Source organism: Protopterus annectens, chromosome 8.part0, assembly GCF_019279795.1.
Source record: "Protopterus annectens isolate FY-2018-M chromosome 8.part0, PAN1.0, whole genome shotgun sequence".
NCBI classification, from domain to species: Eukaryota; Metazoa; Chordata; order Ceratodontiformes; family Protopteridae; genus Protopterus; species Protopterus annectens.
The window spans coordinates 1,238,321,746-1,238,344,046 of record NC_056741.1 but is presented as its reverse complement, the minus strand read 5'-3'; the positions used below and the strand labels follow the sequence as shown (position 1 = coordinate 1,238,344,046).

The 22,301-nt window shown below is 37.3% G+C and overlaps 1 protein-coding gene across 1 annotated transcript in view; it reads right to left on the bottom strand.

Moving 5' to 3' along the window:
• Positions 1–830: 830 nt before the first annotated feature.
• LOC122808445 (G-protein coupled receptor family C group 6 member A-like) overlaps positions 831–22,301 on the bottom strand; it is a 215,064-nt gene continuing 193,593 nt past the window's right edge. The window contains exon 4 of the mRNA XM_044079408.1: positions 831–1,136. Coding sequence (XP_043935343.1) covers positions 831–1,136 — 306 coding nt within the window. The remainder of the gene's footprint in view (positions 1,137–22,301) is intronic.

Sequence of the window (22,301 nt, the reverse complement as noted above, 5' to 3'; positions counted from 1 at the left end):
ACCTATCAGAATCATGGACCTGCTGTTACACAAGATTAGGAAATAGATGTTGTAAGGCAGCTAAAGGAACACAACCTGCCATTTTTGTATTTGAATAGTATATCCCTACTAAACATATGTATACTTAACTTGCTTGTTTTCTACCTACAACCACAGTACTGCTATTCTTTGCATCCTACCTAGACTATATGATTGTACCAGCAAAATGTATAACATGTATTTTCATTTTGTACTTGTATCTGAGATTGAGTCAATATTTGTATTTGTGCATTGTAGCGTTGTATATATATCTTACAGTTATTTATAAATGTGGAGCTTTTCTCCCAGGGCCTCTACTGAAAAAGGACATTTTGTCCAGTCTGACTTTCTAGTAAGTAAATGTAAAATAAATAAAATACACATCCTTCTAATGCTGTTGCCGCTGCTTGATTGTCTTTGCAAACCAAACTGGCTTTGTATGTCCCCTTCTATATAACACTGGATCAATGATCCAGGCAAGGACAGATGAGCAACTTTCCTTTCAAGTAATCTTTTCCCATACCAAGAGAACCTACACCATGTTTGTTTATCTCTATATCAGTATTTCTCTAGCAGTCCTGCTGGCAAAAGGACACTCCATTAAAATCACTCTATTTTGTCAGTTATTTATTGTTGCAGGTAGAACACATTACATAAGGAAGGTTTGCTTGTAAACTTTATTTTATGTAGAGTACTGCAGAATCCAGTAAGAAGTAGAATCTGAAATTGCAAGGCTCAGTTCTGGAATAAAAGTGTCTTTTTCAAATTTAATACCACATGTACACATAAAATTACATTATTTGGTATCCCAGTCATCTGTTAACAGTGACAGATGACAGTGAAACTGGTATGCAGAAGTAAAGAACAATATGCATCATGAATACCCAGACCTGTGTGGAGCCTCCATTCCACTGAATAGAGCTGATGTTTATTATGAGACTCTGATCCTTAGGAGCAGTAAAGTCAAAGCGTCCAACCTTAGAAATTGCTAGAGCTCCTCCTTCAGTTTTTTTCCAGTTTAGAATATCATAAATTGCAGGGGGATTTCCATTTACATCAAAATACATTTCACTTCCAAGAGTAGTCCGAAAACTAACTCTCCAAATATAGTGCAACAGCTGTAGATGAGAGAGAAATAATAATATGATTATAGTAATAAATGAAGCTCTGCATTAAGTCCTCTTACAGAGTTTTGTATTCAATTGATATTCTGGCAATTGGCACTGAGGTTAAGGTTGCAAGCTGTAGTTTCTGTGGTGCAGGGTTTGATTCTCTTGACCTTAAGCAGCCATTCTTCCCAGGCTGCTCCTGATAAGGGATTGTGTGTGCAGTGGTCTTACCTGGTTAACTGACAGGTATGTTTCTGTTTTGCATCTACCCATTGCTTTCATTACTGCTACTACACACATATTGCTTCTTGCATTGTATTTTCAGCTGTTTGGATTGATATCAAAGTTTACATTAAAAATAATACTGAGTTAATATGTTATTCAGTTTGAATGACCTGCTGAGTGTCGAGGAAGTCAAAAGTATGAACAATTATTAAAAAAAAACACTTCACTTCTACAACGTATACTATAGTACTCTTCCGTATATTACTAAAACTAGGTTTTATGTCATTATCCCACTGTATACTCAAACACAACGACATCCGACTGTCAGTTATAAATTTTGGTTCTGGTGGGTATCTATAGTGCAGAATTATGTTAATAAAACATTTAGTGAATTTATGGGGCATGTTTGTTATTTGAAGATGACTTTACATTTTATCTCATCTTTCAACCCAGATTCCTCAATAACATTTTAAGTAAGTACATAGCAGGATAAATGACTGCATACATCCCCATTGCTGATTATGTGAAGAGTTTATTCAGACAATGACATTGTTGCTTCCCCTGTTACAGGAACATCAATAACTACATTTGGATCCATCTTGCCATTAATACCACTTTTCATCCGACTAATTGCAGACAGTATTTTATTTTGTATTCATTTATTGTAATTTTTTTAAGTAATGATGCCAATTTCTAGGGGTAGTTTTATGTAGGTAGTGTTATTTTGAATGGACTGTTTATGTTCCAGGGTTTCAAATGTGGCCTTAGACCTCTTCAGATATCATTAAAGGCCTCAATCCACCTACCAATGGCAAAAAAAAAAAAAAAAACTTTCCCAAAATCATGCATTTAATTTAATTTTAAACACTTCTAACTATCAATTTTCCACAAATCCAATGTTATTTTATCCCTTGTATATGTGAATTATTTCATCATTTTACACTGCAGCCTCCTCAAGAAGACTTGGCCATCATTTACTTTCAGTTAGAAATATCTACACCTATATCTATGTCTATTTCTTTTTTCTCTCAAAATACACCTCAGTGAATTGTCTCCTCCCTGTTTTAAAATGTTATTTTCTTCTAAGGAGAGGGTCTTGGTCTCTCAAACACATTAACTGAGTTTGCTGATTCCCTTGAGATTTCACACATTTTTAACGTTCACCTCGGTGCCTAGCGCAAGACCTAATATTAATAATGCTTTGAAAGGTGCTTAACAATTGTTAAATACCATTCTAAGCACTGTTAGCATTGGGTGTTGCACTAGAGCAGCACTTAAATAGGTTATCCTTTTCACTGAAGTATATTCATGGCACACCATGCAGTATAAAAGCGTTTTACAACATAAAGCTGTTTAGCTTCTCTCTGCTGTTCTGTGGTGGACATTACAAAATCTGTATTCAAGAACATTCCTACCACATTTTTATGCAGTATATTCACTTAGAAAGTAGTCTACAGTTTGTGGTAAATTTAATGAATCCTCTCAGTATTTAAGGCTGCAACAAAATCAACAGGAAATTAGGAGGAAGAAGGTGGGAGTTATGCTTGTGTTGTTTATTCACTCAGAATGGTGTACACTTAGATGCCTTATTTTGAAAATTTTGAAAAAGTTTCATGCACAAAGCTTGGAGCTCTGAACCCTTTAAGCAGAGTTATATGCCCAAATGAATGCTGTTTTTCCAGAGAGAAAAAAATTAAGTACAAACTAGAAAGATGCTTGACAAAGTTGTCTTTCCCAAATGTGGAGAGCAATTTCAGCACTTTATGAGCTACATTAAAGTATAAACCAGCCAAAATAGTTACTACATGAATGAGTCAGTTATAACTGTTGATATATTTAAAAACTAACATACATTGATACCTATATAATACATATATAATGTATACAAAATCACTTAAAGTGTAATCTGCACAAACAGTAAATGTCACATAGTAAAGGTTTTTATTTAACCATGGGCTAAAATTTTCATGTATTTTCAGTCAATAAGGAGGACCATCCTGATTTACTTGGTCCATCCCTACAGATTTATCTAGCCCAGTAAATGTGAAAGTCACAAATGGATGTAACCTTGAAAGCATGTGCAGTACATTGGTACCCTGTCATGTGTCATATGTCACCTAGATACTTAATGATCAGAAGCTTGAATTGTCAAGATATTTTTTCCTACGTAAAATAAACAGCATGTAATGTGATATACACTGCCAACTCACTAGAACATGTGATTAACAAATTTCAGAAACTTGGTTGTAAAATGTGATGTTTTATATATGTAAGCAACAATGCCCGACAAGGTGTGTGTTAACGTGTAATTAATGTCCACCCAGGGGTGTTATGTGGCAAAGGGCCTCTACATCCCTGGAATGGAATTAATTACACATTAACACACACCCTGGGGGGCATTATTGTTCTTAGAGAATGGGATCTCTGTAAAATGTTTGTGTTTTATTTACTTATTTTTTGTCGCTATATTTTTTTGATATATTTTTTATGTAAAATAGTTCCTCTGCTTAATGTTTCAAACTTTTTGTAGTATATGTTAATGGTGTTGAAGGATGCACTTACATCCAAAATATAACACTTTAAAATAACCAGGTATTTACTTTATTTTTGGTCCCTTACTCCTAAATTGTTTGGGATGTTGGCAGTCATTGGAGACTGAAGTGTAAACAATGACATACATTTGAGTCTCAGACTTTTATTTCCTTCAGAAAATTCAAGCTAACACAAATGCTTTACTTAAGCAATTTTGTAATTTTATAACAGCAATAATCAAAATCTGTTTGTATTTTAGAGCCTTTGCCCCCCTTTATTTTAGGTTTATCCAGATTTCGTTAACTGAAAGATCCAGGGGTATACAAACCTCTTTATTGCTGCTGCTGCTGGTAGTCATCTCACTCATTCGCTCTCTCTCACACACACTTCTGCTTCAGGAAATGCATGTTAATAGAAACCATGTTATTCCAGCAACAAGTTCATAAGAGCAATATTTAAAATCATCCAAAGGCAGGCGTCCAGTCTGGTGGATCCCTGCCATAAATAAACTGTACAACAGACGGAGAAAGCTACTACATGATAGAGCAAAATCCCTAATAGGGAAGGCATCTCTGATCAGTACTAGCAAAAAAAAAAATCCTCATCCTCAATCCTCCAGCCAAGAAAAAAAAAGAAAATTTAGGGAACCCACAGACATCGCCAATATCCTGGCAGAGAGGTTCAGTGCGAACTTTCCCCCCCCCCCCCAAAAGGAAGAGTCTATCTATATCCTGGGCAGGTGAAGGCTGCCCTCCAAAAAGCAAAAACACTGCTTCCATGGGACCCATGGCGCCCCCAGTGCATCCATATGAACTCCAAGAGAGGAAACTAATCTCAAATAAAAACACTATACAATCTCAGCCTCACTACAAGATATGTGCCCACAGAATGGCGTTGCGCGCAACAGTGGGTCCCACTCCCGAGAAGGTGGAGCCTCTACGACCCTGGAAACTTAAACTAGCCTGAAGCCCCTAGTCTGCACCATCATAGAATACAATGCCCCTTTTGGGATGTACCTTACCCGACACCTGCATCTATTAGAGACCAAGTAGTATCTCAAAGATGCTGCTCGGTTAAAAAACTCTCTCTCTCTCAGTTGTTGCATACCTCGAACTGATCTATGCCTGACATGTTCATAACCCAGAGGCTCCCTTCTCTGGAATTCTCGATAGGTGGATGGGGGATCGTAGGTTTGTCCAGGGATTACCCTTAAAAGGGCACAGTATACTCAAATCAAGGGGGTATAAAGCCATATACAGAATCGGGCTAGGCTTATAATTGCCCCAGGGCAGATAGCCTAGTATGAACCTATGAACCTATGAACCTAAATCTGTCCCTATTTTTGGTCCTTTGTTCCCCTGTTATTCGTGTCTCTGTCCAGATTTCTTGTGATGAGGTTGAGTGGTATGGAAAGCTCTTAAATTATGCTGCTGCTGTCGGGGGAAGCTCGATTACTCTCACTCTCTCTCTCTGTCTCACACTCAAACACATGCACACAGTTTCTGCTGCTTTCATATATGCATTCACTCTCACAAGCAGACAGCAACATAAACACACACACACACACACACACACACACACACACACACACACACACACACACACACACACACACACACTTTTTTCCTGTTTCATTTATTTTTTTGTACTCACTAAAGAGGAAAAGCGCTGATTAGTAAGTGTAAAATAATAGCACAATCGATCTCTGTCTCTTACTCTCATGCATGCATACACTGTCACACACAGACATAAACAAACCCACACACACACATACATTCTTTTTTATTTTAATTTTTTTCTTTTTTATTTTATACTTGCTAAACAGCTAAAGCACTGCTTAGTGAGCATAAAATAATGGCGGCCATTATTTTTTCTTTGCTTAGATCCATGGCAGCTTGATATGCTGCTGCGAAGCAGTTGACTCGTTTTTCAGCAGGCATTACTTGTACATTAATACCCTGATGGAGAACGTTCATTCCCCAATCAGAGTGCAGATATGCAGTTCGCCCATTCTCTAAATGCTTATAATTTATACAATTCCTACATGGGAAACAACCAACAGTTTTGGAGCCAATAACAGATTGTACATGACCACCCTGAGCACTATTCTTAAAGTGTGAAAAGAATTGGCCTTATTTTTTCCTTTTTATGTCAGTTTCCTTTACTGTTGTAAAACGGTACTAACAAAACCTATCTACATGTAAAACTGGCCAGGGCTTAGATGTTCTATAATTGCTGATTCATCAGGAATTGTTTTGAATTCTTTAGTTAACCGCATTTACTAGAGTGGGTAGTCTATATGGCACAATGTACATGTGGCTCAATTTTTACAGGAAAAAACATTATGATCATATGAGTGGAAATCAGAATTTGCTGAGTATATTGTTAATATAAATGTTTTACTGGCAATTATTTTCTCTATGGAGACATGATTTAAAGTTTAAGTAAGTTCATGACTGTGTTAAATAATGTCTGTGACAGTTTTTAGAGTTCAGTTTTAACTGTCTAGAATGACCACTTTTTTAGAGCTAGAATTGTACAAAGAGAATGGACAGCTAAAAGTAAGTTATACATTTGTCAGTTATTAGCTTTAACTGAAGATGATGCTTTTTAACTAAGAATATCGAACTTTTAGCTAAGAACTTTTCTTCTAGGAGTACCCCAGAGATTTAGAGTCTAAGAAGTTGAATACAACAAAGGCAAGAGGAATACAAAGTTATGAGCCGTATAGAACCTTAGATATAACTATGACTACAAAAATGTAATAAAGATGTTTAGGTAGCTAGGATTCTAATTTCTTAGATTAAAGCATCCATCATTACTATTTGAAAGATGTTAAGAGATTTCTCCAACATACCAAACAAACCAGGGAGTGCTTCCTTGTTTATCAAATGAGAAATAGACATTTTAGGAATATTTTTCAGAGCAGGTTGAATGTTTTGTTTAAAGTCCCCAGAAAGCTCCAAATGGCATGTTAAAATTTGGAACATGCAGTCAGTGCAAGCATATTAACCATGGAGATACTATTATTCAGTTGAAGGGCAGACTTTTTGGTGTTCTTGGCTTATTTGATTTGTAAAATCTAGTTATGAGGCTAATGTTACCAAATTTGAAACATGCATGGCTTTTTATATAGGAAGAACATCTAGGGAGTTGCACTGCAGAATTTATCAGTATATATACATGCAGTTAACCTGGAAACTGTAATTATGCCCTTTTCAGGCATTCACACGATTATACTGTCTTTAAAGTTTATAAATTAACTGTAATTGATTATATGAATAAAATAGGCATGAGAATTGATGCAAATAATGAATTAGACCAGATAGAATACTGCTAGTAGTTGAGACTGGAAACCTGCAGTACTCCATAGCTTAATAATAAAGAGAATTTAAAGTTATATAAGAAGAAAGTTAAAGCATTAGTTGTTTTTAAGTCATGTGATATGGCCATGTTGTATATATTGCTTTTAAATAGCTTGTTTGTTGCAAGTATCACAGTATGATTAAGTCTTTTATAACAATCTGGAAGGTATCCATAACCAGCTTACCATTAGCAAGACTCATTTTCCCATCATGGCTAACTATAGGATCTTTTCTATGACCCCTGTAGCCCATAACTCCTACCTAACTATTAGAGTCCCTGTGTATTAAGCCAAACACCATTCTCAGAAGGAGCTTCAACTACCCCACCATTAACACGGAGACGTTTACATCTTCTAACATGTATGCCTATAGATTTCTGGAATTCATCAATACAATTTTGCTGGACCATTTAGTCCGCAGCCTGACCAAGGTTGACAAAATCCTGAAACTGGGCATCACCAATATGGGACAGCTGTTCTCCTTACTAGTGGTAACTCCCTCCATGGTCAAATTTGACCACAAATCAATTACATTCACCTTAAAGTGGAAGCCAGAAGCATCCTTTATTACCTCTGTCTTCAAAGATTATGCCAAAGCTAATCTCCTGAAACTGAGTGATGACCTGGCTAAATTCAACATCCCCTTCCAACCATGACCACACCACTTATGTGGAATCCTTTACTGCCAAATTGTATACATATGTGAATAGCTGCATAGAGTCATCTGTCACCTATGAAGTAAATAAAATGCCAAAAATCCAAATAAACACAGATGGTAGTACCCAAATGTAAACAGGCTTTACAATAAAGAAAAAGATGCATTACATGTAAAAATAAAAGTAAATCGTAGGGTGCAAAAAATCTCTTACTAAACTTAACAAGGAACTCTGGACATTGATCAACCCAATCAAATGTAAACATTGCTACCCAGGCAAAGGACAACCAGAAAGCCTTCTTTAACTATCTTAGAAACATTTAAAACAATGCCCAGTACTGAGAAGTGCTGATAGTGAATTGTAACACATATTTAGATACAGTGGACATAGCCAATCTACCAGTGGGTAAATTTAGTTCAGACTTCATTCCACGCTCCACTCCAACATTCCCAAATCATATGCCTGCATCTACACTCTCACTTTAAATCTCCCATGAACAAGTCCTCCAGGAGCTATCCAAGGCCAAGAGTATTACTTCTACGGGACCAGTAACATACAGAGTTGCTTATTGGCTAGTCTGAAGCAAAACCTATCAGACTCCCTACAGAGGCTATTGAATGTCAAAACAGACTTTGTGCCACATGACTGGATGACAACAACTGTCAACTCCTTGCACAAAGGTGCTTTTTTATTGCATAGCTTATTACTAAAGGTATGGTACCCAGGTTCAGGGATGTAATCATTCCACAACAAAGACAGATCAGGCCACCACCTACTGCCACTAGATGGACTGTTCCAGTCCTGTTAATGCAAAAGCACAAAAAAGATTGCTTGAGAGTGTAACATTACCACAAAACAATTTAAACTACATAGATGAGGTGACTTCAAGTGTTAGGGACCTTTGAAATTATTTACAGTTCAAAATCAACAAATAAATCACTAGTACTCTAAATTAGTTAACTGAAGTGTAAAATAATAAGATAAATCTCTTATCTGCCAGGGATGGAGCAGAATTAATTCAGGACCCTCTCAGAGTGTGGTAAGGGTGTCAAGAAGATGGGAGCTCAGGGTAAATGAGCAGGAGACAATATACAGTAAAGCAGGTTTACTCAAGAGAAATACTGTTTTACTAGGTGGGCACTCAGTATTATGGAATGTAATGGGTGGGAAGAGTACTTAAATAGCTTACACAATAGGCAATAGCAATGAAAGAGGTGTGGGTGATACTGTGGAAATCACATCACTATAAAGGTCATAGGCCAGAGACACAGCCTTTTAAAATTTCTACAGGAAAATGGGGGATGAAAAAAAAAGTCAAGCTGCAGGAAGCTAATCAAACAAAGCCAATACTGGAGCTCTAGTCCTATGACTGTGAGCTACAAGTGAATGAACACAAGTAGGTTGGGATTTCAAAAACTTTAAATTATTGTCTCTGTGGGGAGGTGGGGGGGGCAGACAAACAGGGGAACAGAAAGGCACTGGAATGCAACTTTAAGCAGGTAAGTGATGAGCACAGTATAAAACTCTTGTAGCAAAACTGGAATATAAATTACTGTAAAGGCACTTCAGCACCAGTCCTGGAGCAGAATATATAGTACTGTCACTATCATAATTCTACCACCATGTAAGGTACCAGACTATGCAGAAATTTACCAGTAACATTGTTTATGGGAAAAATGCCTAATAAATGACTAAATGATGCTCAACTATAACACCAGTTCACACTTCTGCTACAACTGTGAATGAAACTACAAGAATAAGGCCCCAGACAGGGTTCAAAATGGAAACAGCTAGCTTTTATAAGTAATTCTAAAGAGAATCTTTCCATAACTGCAAATGAAACTACAACACCAAGGTCATAGAACAAACTAAAAAAATGCAAACAGATAAAGTTTTTTGGCTAAAACATGGGGGGAGCAGAAAAGTAAATAAATAAGTACCACCACACAGGTCACTATAAGTGCAACTCTTTTCTTTGTTATATAAAAAGAAAAAAAAGTCATAGCTAAAATTTACGAAGTGTAACACCAAAAAGATAAAATTTCTCTCATCAAACTGAATAGACAACTAAGAGGACTAAGTCCAACAAAGCAAATTTAGAGGAAAAGATAGAGTTTCAGGCTAAGGTTACCACGAGGCCTTCTTTAGCTATGTCTTAAACCTCAAAGGCAGTGTGCCAAACTGTTAGTAAATGGAGTCACATTCACAGAACCAGGAGATACAGCAAATCTTTTTACCTCTTCTCAACTCCATCCACAAAGCAGGAAATACCATCCAACATAATCCCTACAAACATCAGTAGGGAGATGATCGTAGATGCTCTGTCTAAGGCCACAAATGCAACTTAGATGGGCCATGATAATATCACAAGATATCTCCTAAATAGCCTGAAATATGAACTGTCAGGGCCATTGGAGTCACTATTCAACCATAGCCTCTACAAAGACTTCATGCCATGTGAATGACAGACTGCAATGGTCATTCCTCTGCACAAGGGCAGATCATCAACAGATTCTAGGGTCTACAAACCCATTAGTCTTGACTAGTCTCATATAGGTTCACAGGTTTATAAATATTAGGCAAGCTGCCCTTGTGGATCATTTTAAGCCTAGCCAGTTTCACATTCTGTGCTCAAATTAACCTATCCCATTTGGTTATAGACTTGTCTTACCCACCCCATGGTCAATAATTACATATGACCCTTGATAAAAATAAGTAGGATCATATCATAGATATTTTGTGGAGTCCCATGCATGGGATAAACCATTTAGGAACTATCCCTGTCCATTAGTTGTACACAGGCAGTCCTGGGGTAAATTTTATGTTTCCCATCCATATATCTAAGTTGCTCTTGAAAATGGACAAAGATGAACTTTACTTTATGTGGATGGGAAGTCTGTTCCACATCAGTGGTATCCTCTGAGAGATACACCAGTCCCTCAAAGTGTTCTGTTGATGTTGCAGAAGAGGTTTTGATGACCAGACTGAGTGTTTCTGAAGCCATTTGACTTACTGATGTGGTAAATTCATCAGTAATGGGTCGTTGGAGACCTTGTATACCAGACAGAGGTCACCCTCTTAGCAGTCTGTAGGATACCAAGTATAGTAACAGGGCTTTGAGGTGGTCCATTTAGGACATGTTGTTTAGGCCTAGTATCCTTTTAGTAAGGTATTTCTATGGGCAGTCCAATTGTTGCATGTGTCTGGAGAGATACATACCAAAGGGGGCATTGTATTCAATGATTGGTCTAATGAGAGCAGAGTAAAGTGGGGCTATGACATCCCTAGATCTAGACACAGTCCTTTTGTTTATAAGCTGTGCAATATAGAAGTATTTTCTTTCAACAATAGACATATGTTGGTCAAAAGTTAGATAACTGTCCACATAAGTTCCCAAATCTGAAACAATTGGGTCAACTCTTAGGGGGTGTATTATTAATATAGTGGTTCCCTGGGGTTGATGACTTCCCAAAGGGTTCAATAATGCATTTTTTGGCATTTAGTTTCAGTCCATGATTTTGGCACCAGTTATTTATTTGAGATAAACCTTCCTGCAAGATGACCAAGTCATTTGCGAATTCCATGCTTGTAGTCACTTGCAAACATAGTCATCCAGAGCCATTTGGTATTGACTTGTACTTCAAAAAAGTAGATACCAAGTGGAAGAGGTCCTAGCACAGAGCCCTGGGGGACTCCACTGCTGACTGGTCTCTTTGTCGAGGTAAATTTCCCTATTTTGATTATCTGAGTCCTATCTGTGAGCCAGTTTGCAATCCAACAGGTGACACAGAGTGAAATCCCAGTTTACTTAGCTTTCCTACTATGCCTGAGCAGGAAATTGTGTCAAAAGCTTTGGCCACATTAGGGTATGTGGTGTGTATCAGTTTGCTTTCATTCATTGCTTTGGTTACCTTTTCAAAAAAAAATCTACCAGGTTGAGTAAGCATAACCTGAGATTGATGAATCCAAACTGAGACAGGTCCAGCATTTGGAGGTTCCCTATATCCTGATTGATTAGTTCCATGATAAGTCTTTCCATGGTTTTGCATATGAAGCTGATCAAACGTATGGGTCTGTAATTGCCTTAGCCTGTGGAAGGTCCTCCCTTTTGCAAGGAATGACTGTAGCTGTTCTTCATTCACCTGGTACAAAACCTGTATGGAGGCTGAGACTGAACTGTGTTCTTATGGGAGTTACTAAATCATGATTCATCTAATTAAGATGTCTCCAGGATATAGTCAGGACCCATCAATACAGTATTTTTAACTTTTGACAGCATTTTTAGGACTTGATCTTGAGTGATAGCTGGAGGTGAACCAGTTTCAGGAGGGACCTAGTGAGGGGGGAGAGACGGGTAAAGTTAGAGCTAAATTTATTGGCCAGAAGGTTTGCTATATCTTCAGCTTCAATGTATGTTACATTGTTCACAATCATCTCAGCACATTGCTGCACTGTGCTTTTGAGATTATCTTTGGCTTGGTAGCTATTTTAGCCTCAAACTTGACTTTCATAGATGTCACTAAGCTCTTGAGTTGTTCATTTATTTCAGTGACAAGGGCTCTGGCATTCTGGGAATTGGTCTTCTTAGTAACAAACAAATCCTGCAGTGACAAAACAAAGGGCAGAACATGATTAGAAACCAGAACTTCTTTATTAAAATAACCAAGTTAAGCACTTTTGTTCCAAAAACCTTTCATGGAACATCCTCAGAACTAACATCAAAGTGCTAAAAGAATATTTAAATACTGACATGAAATCACGTGACTCAAACCAATAACCAATAACAAAGAACAAATAATCACTAATTAGTTAACTGTTTCAATTTCAAAATAGAAGAAATAGAAACAGAATCATTAAGTCCAGGAAAACAAGTAGCATTTAAATTAATCTGCCACATTAATTCACTTTTTTGCAAGGTGCTCATCAACAACATAACCTCTAAAATCAAATATAATCTGATCCAGGACTACAAATCAAAACAAATGACTAGCATTATGCTCAAAATGTTTAAAAAAAGCATTTGTTTTCTTATGATTCCTAACATCCAGGTTGTGCTCATAAATCCTGTTCCTGAGTTTCCTACCTGTCAGGCCTACATAAAAGGCAGGACATAAATCACAGCAAGCCAAATACACAACCCAGCTGGAATCACAAGAAAAATACACAGTGACATTGAACTGAGAATCTTTGACAACAAAACTATCCCCAGTTTTATATGTATCCACATAAACTACAGTGGCCACATTTAAACATACCCATTTTTTAGGGTTAGTATCTTTCCTGATTCTTCATTCAAGTAGATTTTTAAAAGATTTTATCCCTGCGATATATAACAACTGTTTTTTCACCCAGTTTGTCCATTAAATTAACTACAGAATTAAAGATGGACCAATTATGAAAAAGACACTCAGTTATCATAGCACTGTCAATAGTAAAATGTGTAATAAATAATTTAGCAGATTTATACAACTTATTTTTCCTGTTAGATGTTACATCCTGAAAAATATTAGATACATTGTTATTTATTATTGGTTTAAAATACCATTAAACCTTTTGCTGATGACCTCATCTTTGATCTCATGGACCATAGCCAAGGAGTAACCCCTTTTAATAAATATATCAACAACCACTTCACATTCAGTCATGAACATATGATCATCCGATATAATTCACATCAATCGCACCAATTGTTCCTTAACAACAGCTTTTTTCTGGTGGCATGCATGCCAACTATCAAAGTGCAAATAATTATTAGAAAAAGTGTTCTTACGATGAATAGTAGATGTAAAACAAGCCTCATCCATATTATTAAACAACTTGATGTCTAAATAAGAAATACAATCAAAATCAGATTTGCACATAAACTCAAAAAAATTGGATGTTCTGTTAATGAACTGAAAAAAGTCTAGCAGCAGAATCAACCCACAAAATAAAGATATCATCCAAATAACTTGTATACAAATACCAACAATCCTTGTATACATTATTAAATAAAAAATGATGTTCCCAATAGGCCATAACAATGTTGGCAAAGGTAGGGGCACAAGCCACTCCCATTACCACACTGATACCTGTTGAAAATAACTATTGTTGTAACAAACTGAAATGCTGTCAGCCCAGCTAGCTGGAATTGTGTAAATAATCACATATCATTTGTGAATATTAATATGATCCATAGGCTTGTCTTACAAATGTATGTGTTGAACTTTATGTTATGCACTGAGCTTCAAGAATGTAACCACAGTGTACCCTATTGGAAAAGAACAGAAATATATATAAACTATATTACAAGTAGAAGTTGGAACATACAGAGTTAACTTGCAAAACTTCAAGGCAATAAGTTAAACGTGTTTTACAATGTCCTATAAAAGTTAGTTTCAAGGCAGCAAAGGGACAGGATGTTTAGAGCTAGGGGTTTTCCAATTGTCTTGAAACAGAAATAATTACTAGGTTTCAAATGTAAAGTGTTTTTTATTGCTCTGTTACTTCCTACCAGTTGCACATCTTAGAGAGAAATATTTTTGACATAGAGATGTTGGTTTCTATTAGCCTAGGAACTGAAGACAGGTGACAAAGAGTGATGTTATCCAGCTGACCCAACAGTAATGTTTTGATATTAACTTGAGAACTGTCTTAGAGACTGTGTGTATTGTATTTGTCTTTGGACCTGGAAACATCCAACTTAAGAACTTCTGTCTTGCTAATAGTAACTAGGGTACAGTGATTTCTCTTAGATATAGATAGGAATGTAGTGAAGATTAATTTAGATGTTTTCTGTGTTTATTTGAGACTGTCCTGTAATGTTTTTAAATATTTCCTGTGATTCTGAACTCTGAAGTGACTGTGGCTGTTATTGAATATTGTCTTGTTATTTTATTATTTATTATTAAATATATTCAGATATTTAAACTCTTAGCATACTTGCATATGTATTTGGTGACACTGTATAGGCCACTCCTAAATAGCCGTGAAAGTCTTGGTCACACTTACCATTTGGATAACAGTAACATTACACAGTAAGATTGGTCACCTTTTTGGAAAGGTCTTGAAGTAGCTGATAAGGGGTTCTGGTGGCAGTGATAACTACCTTATGGTCTGGGCAGAAGGGGCCATAGTTAGTAAACCTGTGCCAGCCTTTCCCAGGTGTGTGTTTGTGTATAAATCAAATCTCAAAGTGTGTGTGTGTGTGTGTATGTATGTGTGTGTGTCAAATACTTGGACAGGGACACAAAGCACCGTTTGGACAGAGAGAGTGCTGGGAGGACTTGGCTTGGAACCCTGGCTAAGGACTCAACTCTATAGCTGTGCCAGTGGGGAGTCTTATTGGGGATCTGGAGAAAGAGGGAGAAACCATCCCCAGACTGACTGTGAGCTTCTGTGTGCTCTTAAGGGAAATTGTACTGTATAGTTTGTGTACTTGCCATCCTCCCAATGTGTACATCGCTCACTGGTGCTAGTGGTGAGGATTGAGGCTTCTTGATTACTGGGCCAGTGCAGGGGCATCACAATTATCAAAAAATTGTAAAGGTTGTTTTTTAGGATGATATCCATAAGGGCTACTATTATTTTGATAGCATCTTGTTGCAAGCCACCAATTATCAAAAGTTGTTCCTCAAACCAACCAAGCCCTTGTTCATACAGAATAAGAGAAAATAAGCTAACAACATTGATGGTCACAAAATAACATCATTGGAGAACCTGATACCATTAATCTGATTTAGAAAGTGCCAGGAATCTCTACTAATATAAGACTGTTTGTCAATAGACCCCTTCAAAACAAAATCTAAATATTTAGCAATAAAACAAGTTTTACTTCAATGGGCATCTACAATTGGACTAAAAGGATGGTTTTCTAAATCCTTATGCATTTTAGGAAGCCCAAAAGTATCAGCAATAGGAGTTTAGAATTGGACATGTATTCAAACTCTTTCAAAGAAATGTGACCCTGTAAATGCATGTCCAGAGGTTCAATATCAATCTTATGAAATGAGGTAAAAATTTAATTTTGAGAAACTTCCTTGTATGTGCCATCACCCATTAATACCTTCATTCTTTCATTATCAAAAACATTCATCAGAACCAGACTGCCTCATTTATCTGTTGTCATTACCCGTGTACTATTATCACCACGAATATCACTGAAGGCAGACCACTCTTGTTTAGCTAGATTATTGTATCTGTTCCTATTGTATTGATCCAAAGTGGCTCTTATTTCATATTCACATTTCTTTGAACATTAAAATACTGTTATTCATGGGTGGATTAAAACAGCTAGCATGTGAACAACCAAGGGTATTAAACCCATCAAAATTATTAGAAAACTACAACACCAAATTAAGTTTTCTGGTATAAAGTTTTAAATCAGTAAGAGAACATACAATGTCAGCCCTTCTCGTGAGACAAAAGAAAATCCTTTGGAAAGTACATCTACTTGGTGGGTGGAAAAACTTCTATGTGAATAATTAAAAAAATTTAAAGTCACCAGTATTATTAAGAATTACATGAACAGCTGAATTGTTAATTGCCAAACCAGAAGGATTACCTGTTCCATCTATGATGTCTTCTTCCATGAGGACTGTCTGTATGGTCTTGTTTTTGGCTTCATATCCAATTGGTGGAATCTTGCTTCCTCTTCCTGAGGACTGATGTTCTGACTCGAGACTTGGTTTCTGTATCTCATCCTCTTAGAGCATCGCACACGTAAAGGGCTCACCCTCGAACTTTCCTGATTGGATGGAGCAGAATGCGTGTCTTGAGCAACAACATCATTGGTTACTCCCCTTTGATCATTCTGCTTATCATTGGATAATGGTTTAGGATAGGCCAATCCATTATTATAACTATTGTGGTACCTTAAAATTTTTTTTTGATTTTCTATTCAAAATAGATGAACAGGTCTTGCCAATATTTAAAAAATATTATGATAATCCAACTGGTGGCTTTCAAGCAATAAATCCTTAGATAGAATTTTGCAATATATCAGTCTCTCTGGACAATTACTCAATTTCTTTATCATTATATTTAATCATAACCTTCATAAGTTCAAAACTAGCATTATCAAAAATTTGCACCAACTCTTTATGGTAAGCCAAACCTAGGGAAACGCCATAATCATAATCCCTTAGGGACTTGATTATGTAATATTTTTAAGTAAATAAGAATTATCCAATTGCAATTTCTTAAAGGCTAATAATTTATTTTCAAAAAGATGAAGTTGCTCCCACAGGCTGCCCAGGAAAGAGAATGTCATTATGAAATTCAATTTGAGATGAAAAACTAAAAGTATTAATTTTCCACTGATTAACACTAGCCTGTTGACTTACTGGTGTATACTGAGTTAACAGCAAAACAAAACTGTCATTAGTTCCAGTAGAAACAACACTAAAAGCCTGCCATGAATTATATATAACCTGTAAGTCCATAATGCTGGCTCATTTGCTGCACTAATAAGGTCAGGTCACTACAGAATTTGTTTGCTACTGCATCTGTTTTTTTCCTGTAGGATATTTGGATTTTTATTACTCTTCTTACTTTTGGTTGAAATTATTTTCCTTTTATTATAAAGCTTGTTGATATTATGGTTCTACCATGTGTTTTTTTTTTCTGGGGGTACAGATTGGTGTTGTACACTTCTGTATATTCAGGGGAGTTAACTGGAAATATACAAAGCCATGGAAAGAATTATCATGGAAATTATTAGCAATGACATAGGAAACCTTCAGACACTGGACCCAGCCCAGTTTGGTTTTGCAAAGGCAGGTCATTCTTACTTAACCTTGAAGACTTCTTTGAAAAAATCACCCAGGCAATGGAAGAGGGCAAAATGATGCATACTGCCTACCTTGGCTTAAACCTCAATATCAAGAAATGCAAAATAGTACCTTTGGGAATTTGGGTACCCAGGGAAACAACCTCATTGATAAAATACCCCTAAAAGGAGACACAGTAGTCAGGGATTTTGGGACTCAAGTAGATAATAACCTGGCTTTCTACCAGCATGTGTCTCAGGTTGTAAGAAAATCATTCTATGTAACTCAGCTTATAAGTAAGAGCATAGTATCTAGGTCTAGGGAACTCATCATGCTGCTGTACTCAGCCATCATCATACCCATCATTGAGTATAATGCCTCTTTCTCTATGTACCCTAACCAGGTACATGCAACAACTGGAACACCTACAGAGGTTCCTCATGAAAAGAATACAGGGTGTAAACACAGTGTCCTATGCAAATTGCCTCAAAGCCCTATTTCTGTGCTCTGGTTTCTACAGACTGCTGTTAGGCAATTTCTGCCTGTCATACAAGGCATCCTTGGATCCCTCTCTTATGGATCTTTTGCATATCCACAAACTGAACAGCACCAGAACTGCTATTTTAAAGGATTTAAACTTTGCCTGTGACTTAACTAGGACATGTTTGAGGGGCAGGTACATCTCAGAGAATCCCCATTCTCTGGAATAGGCTTCCCATTCATGTGAAGCAGATCCCTTCCCTAATCCTATTCTAGCCCAACTTGGACCAGTGGATGGGAAATCAAAAATTCACTCCTGGTCTAGCACCTATGTCTCAGATGGAAAAATCATGTCCTAGCTAACACAGACCACTTAAAATAACATCTAAGGCACAATAACTCAGGTGGTAAATTGGGTTGTCTGGCTAAGCTTACCAAGGCCCCCAGTGGTCTGTAGCCTAGTGTACATCTATGAACCTGTATTCTGTACTCCTCAGGCAGATCGTTGAGTATAATGCCTACTTTGATGTGTACCTCTTCAAACATTTGAGAAGCTTGAATGCTTGAACTGTAGTGCTTGTTTCACTTGCTATTCTCTGATTGACTATTGATGATCTCTCTCTGCATTTGATTTTAGATTGAAGTTATTAATTTAAAGTTTGGTTACTTCTATTTTTTTATCTTTTTCTTATATTGCATTTTGTTTTGATTTTTGTTGGCTAGGGTCAGTTAGAAAATAATTCTTTTGCAGACAGTGAATAGCATCCAGTTAATTAGTGGGAGGAGGTGAGAAATAGCATTCCTCATTTAACAACAAATATTTAGTGACATCTTTATTTAGCTGTAGTGCTTGTTTGACTTGATGTTCTCTGCCTGACTATTGCTGATCTCTGTCTGCATTTGATTTTTTCCACCCACCCATCCACCCTTGTGTTGTTGTACTTTTGAACTTGGTGGCTTTTGCATTGGCCACCCCTACTATAAATCTAATTTTGGAAACTCCTCCCAGTGCCATCTCATCAGATCATTCTACTGAGCACCGAGAGATCAGCTGGGAAGGCTTTTCCCCCTAGTCTCTTAAACTTGAATTATGTTCTGTTTTTCCCTTCCCACTCACTAAAAAAAAATCAGACTTTATTCAGCTGCATTTACCGGATTTGTGCTCTTCCTACTTTAACTTCTTCTGCGCATTCTTAAAGAGTACAGTTGCATTTAATCTGCTGCATTTATTACTGCTTGTTAGTAGCCTTATTACATTGTAACTGTTATTCTAACTCTCTTAGCTTTGATTTAAGCACTTGTGCTTCAATCTAGTTATCTTACACAATGAGGGTTCATGGTCTACACTCTTGTGACAGAAGAGGTAGCTTAGACCCTTTTGAGTTGTGATTTGCTGGTTGAAGGCTTACTGTACCTGTTATAAAAGTGTCTTGGCTATTATTTAAGTCCTTAGACTCCAGGCCAGTTATTTTACGTTAAGAGGCTTTGTGGTCTACACTCTTGTGGGAGAAGAGAGTATCATCCACCCTTCTGAGCTGGGAATTGGTGGTGAAGGTGTATTGTACCTGTTATGATAAATGTTTTTGTTCTGATTTAAGCACTTGGCTCAAACCAGTTATTTTACATTAGGAAGGTTTGTGGTCTACACTCTTGTGGCAACAGAGGATAGCCTACACCCTTCTGAGCTGGGAATTGCTAGTTGAAGTCTTATTGCATCTGTTATTCTAAAAGTGTCTTAGTTCTGGTTGAAGCATTTGGGCTGCAAACCAGTTATGTTACATTAAGGAGGTTGTGGTTTATTCTCTTGCAGGAGGAGAGGATAGCCTATGCCCTTCTGAGTTGGAAATTGTTGGTTGAAGACTTATTGTGTCCATTATTCTAAAAATGTCATAGTTCCAGTTTAAGTATTTGGGCTGCAAACCAGTTATTTTACATTAAAAAGGTTTGTGGTCTACAGTCTTGTGGAATGGAGGGTAGCGTCCACTCTTTTGAGCTGGGAATTGCTAGTGAAGGCTTATTGTGCCTGTTATTCTAAGTGCCTTTTTCTGGCTTAAGCACTTGGGCTCCAAACCAGTTATTTTACATTAGGAAGGTTTGTGGTCTACACTCTTGTGGCACTACCATGTAGACAGACAGATTTTTTAACTACTAGAGTGTCTGTTTTGCACATAGCTGAGCATTGCTCATCAGTTTCCTTGTCTTACTGACCTATTCAATATTTAAGTGTCCCTTACTCCTCCCCAGTAAATATGCAGCCACGGATATACACTTCCCAACTCTCTCTGTGGCAAGTCTGGTTGAGATAGGTATTCTGAGGCATTGTAACAATTGCCTCATGTATACCAACAATCCATTTATTCTTAATAAAACAGATGAAGTGCATGAGAGGTGTAAATACACTTTAATGCTGGAGACAAAGCTCTCTCATACAACCCAAACTAGTCCTGTAGCGGTTGTCAGTGACACTTGCACCATGCCTTTAATACAGGGTAAAAACCCTACACATAAAACTATTTATGCTGAAACATTTACAGGTAACCTTCCTAAAACACTAAGACCTCCTGCACAGTACAATCAAAGAAAGCATCCTTAGCCATTATGTAAACACTCAGTTAAAACACCACCCACAGCTACACATAGTAACACTGTATCCAGTGTCTTAACTGCTAAGTTCTTAAGGCAAACCAGTGCACAGCCAAATTTCCTGGTCATTGCTGATTCTATAGTGAGGCACACTGATGTACCACTCACTAGACTGAGTAAGGAGTGTCTTGGTTAGCTACTTTTCTAGGGCTAGGATCTGTCAAGTCACAAAGGCACAGTCTGCCATAGTCCATGTGGGTGTTAATAACCTGAGAAGTACCTTCCTTGACTATATGAAGTGATATATGATTGAGCCACCTGATTATGTGTCTCAGACAATTATGGGCCTAGCACTGAGTAGCATACTACCTTTTCAAAGGATGATGCCACATTACCAACAGAAAATTATTGATTTTAACAATTGGCTTATCTTCTGGTGTCAATCCAGGGTGGGGGTGGGGGGTTGCAATATTTGATAGCCTAGGAGGACTTGGCTGACAGAGCACACTGCTTTGCTAGGGATGGTCTGCACCTATTCTCTTTAGGCTTTCAGATATTGGCAAAGACCTTCTCCACCCCATATTGCCTTTTTAGGCAATGCCAGACTGAGAAACCTACAACTTAACTGAACCTATGAAGGAATATTGAAAGGGGGTACTACTCATTGCTTGAAGTCTTAAAAAGAAACTCCACCCACTGCAAGTCTTCTTCTCCCTGGAAAGTGTAGACATCTGTGTACTAATGGAGACATATTTTAAAGTTGCAGAGAGTACCCCAGCAATGCAAGGTTATAATGCCTTTCATACCTTTAGTTCGACTACTGCACAGGAGGGTAGTAAAGGCAGAGTAGTCTCAGATTATATTAAAAACAACCTCACATCCAGACTAGTTAAAGTGTATGACCCACTGGAACTCATACATGTGCAACTCACCATAAACAGGGGGTCGTGCCATATCCTTGCAACCTATAGGTCTCCTTCCATGTTTCAGGAAATCCATACTACATGTCTGAAAATACTAGAGTCCTTCATTCAACCCAATGCAATATTCATGGGGATCTCAACTACCCCTCTATAGAGTAGGAAGCCTACACCACTTCTAATACACAAGTCCAGCAATTTTAAACCTTGCTAATATCAACATCCTGGAACAGTTGGTCCAGTCTCCTACCAAGGGAACAAACATCCTTGACACTGCACTCATAAACATGGGGTGATGTTTCTCACCCATTGTAATGTTTTCACTTGTAAGATATGACCATAAGGAAGTATTACTTGAAATAAAACTTAAATCTGGGGATCCACCAAAACCAAAAACCTTTAGAAACTATTCCAAGGCTAACCTCTCTCTACTAAACAAACCTTGGCTAAATTCCAAGCACCCCCACACCCAGTAAACACCATAACATACACTGAGCTATTTACAAAATCTCTGTGCAGCCATATTGATAGCTGTATACAGTGAGCTGTGCCCACTCGTATTAAGAATAAGACAAACTCAAAAGGCAAGCCACCCTGGTGGAATCACAATATCAATCGGTTACACAACAAAACAAAAAATTCTTGGCCAAGCATAGGAGGAACAA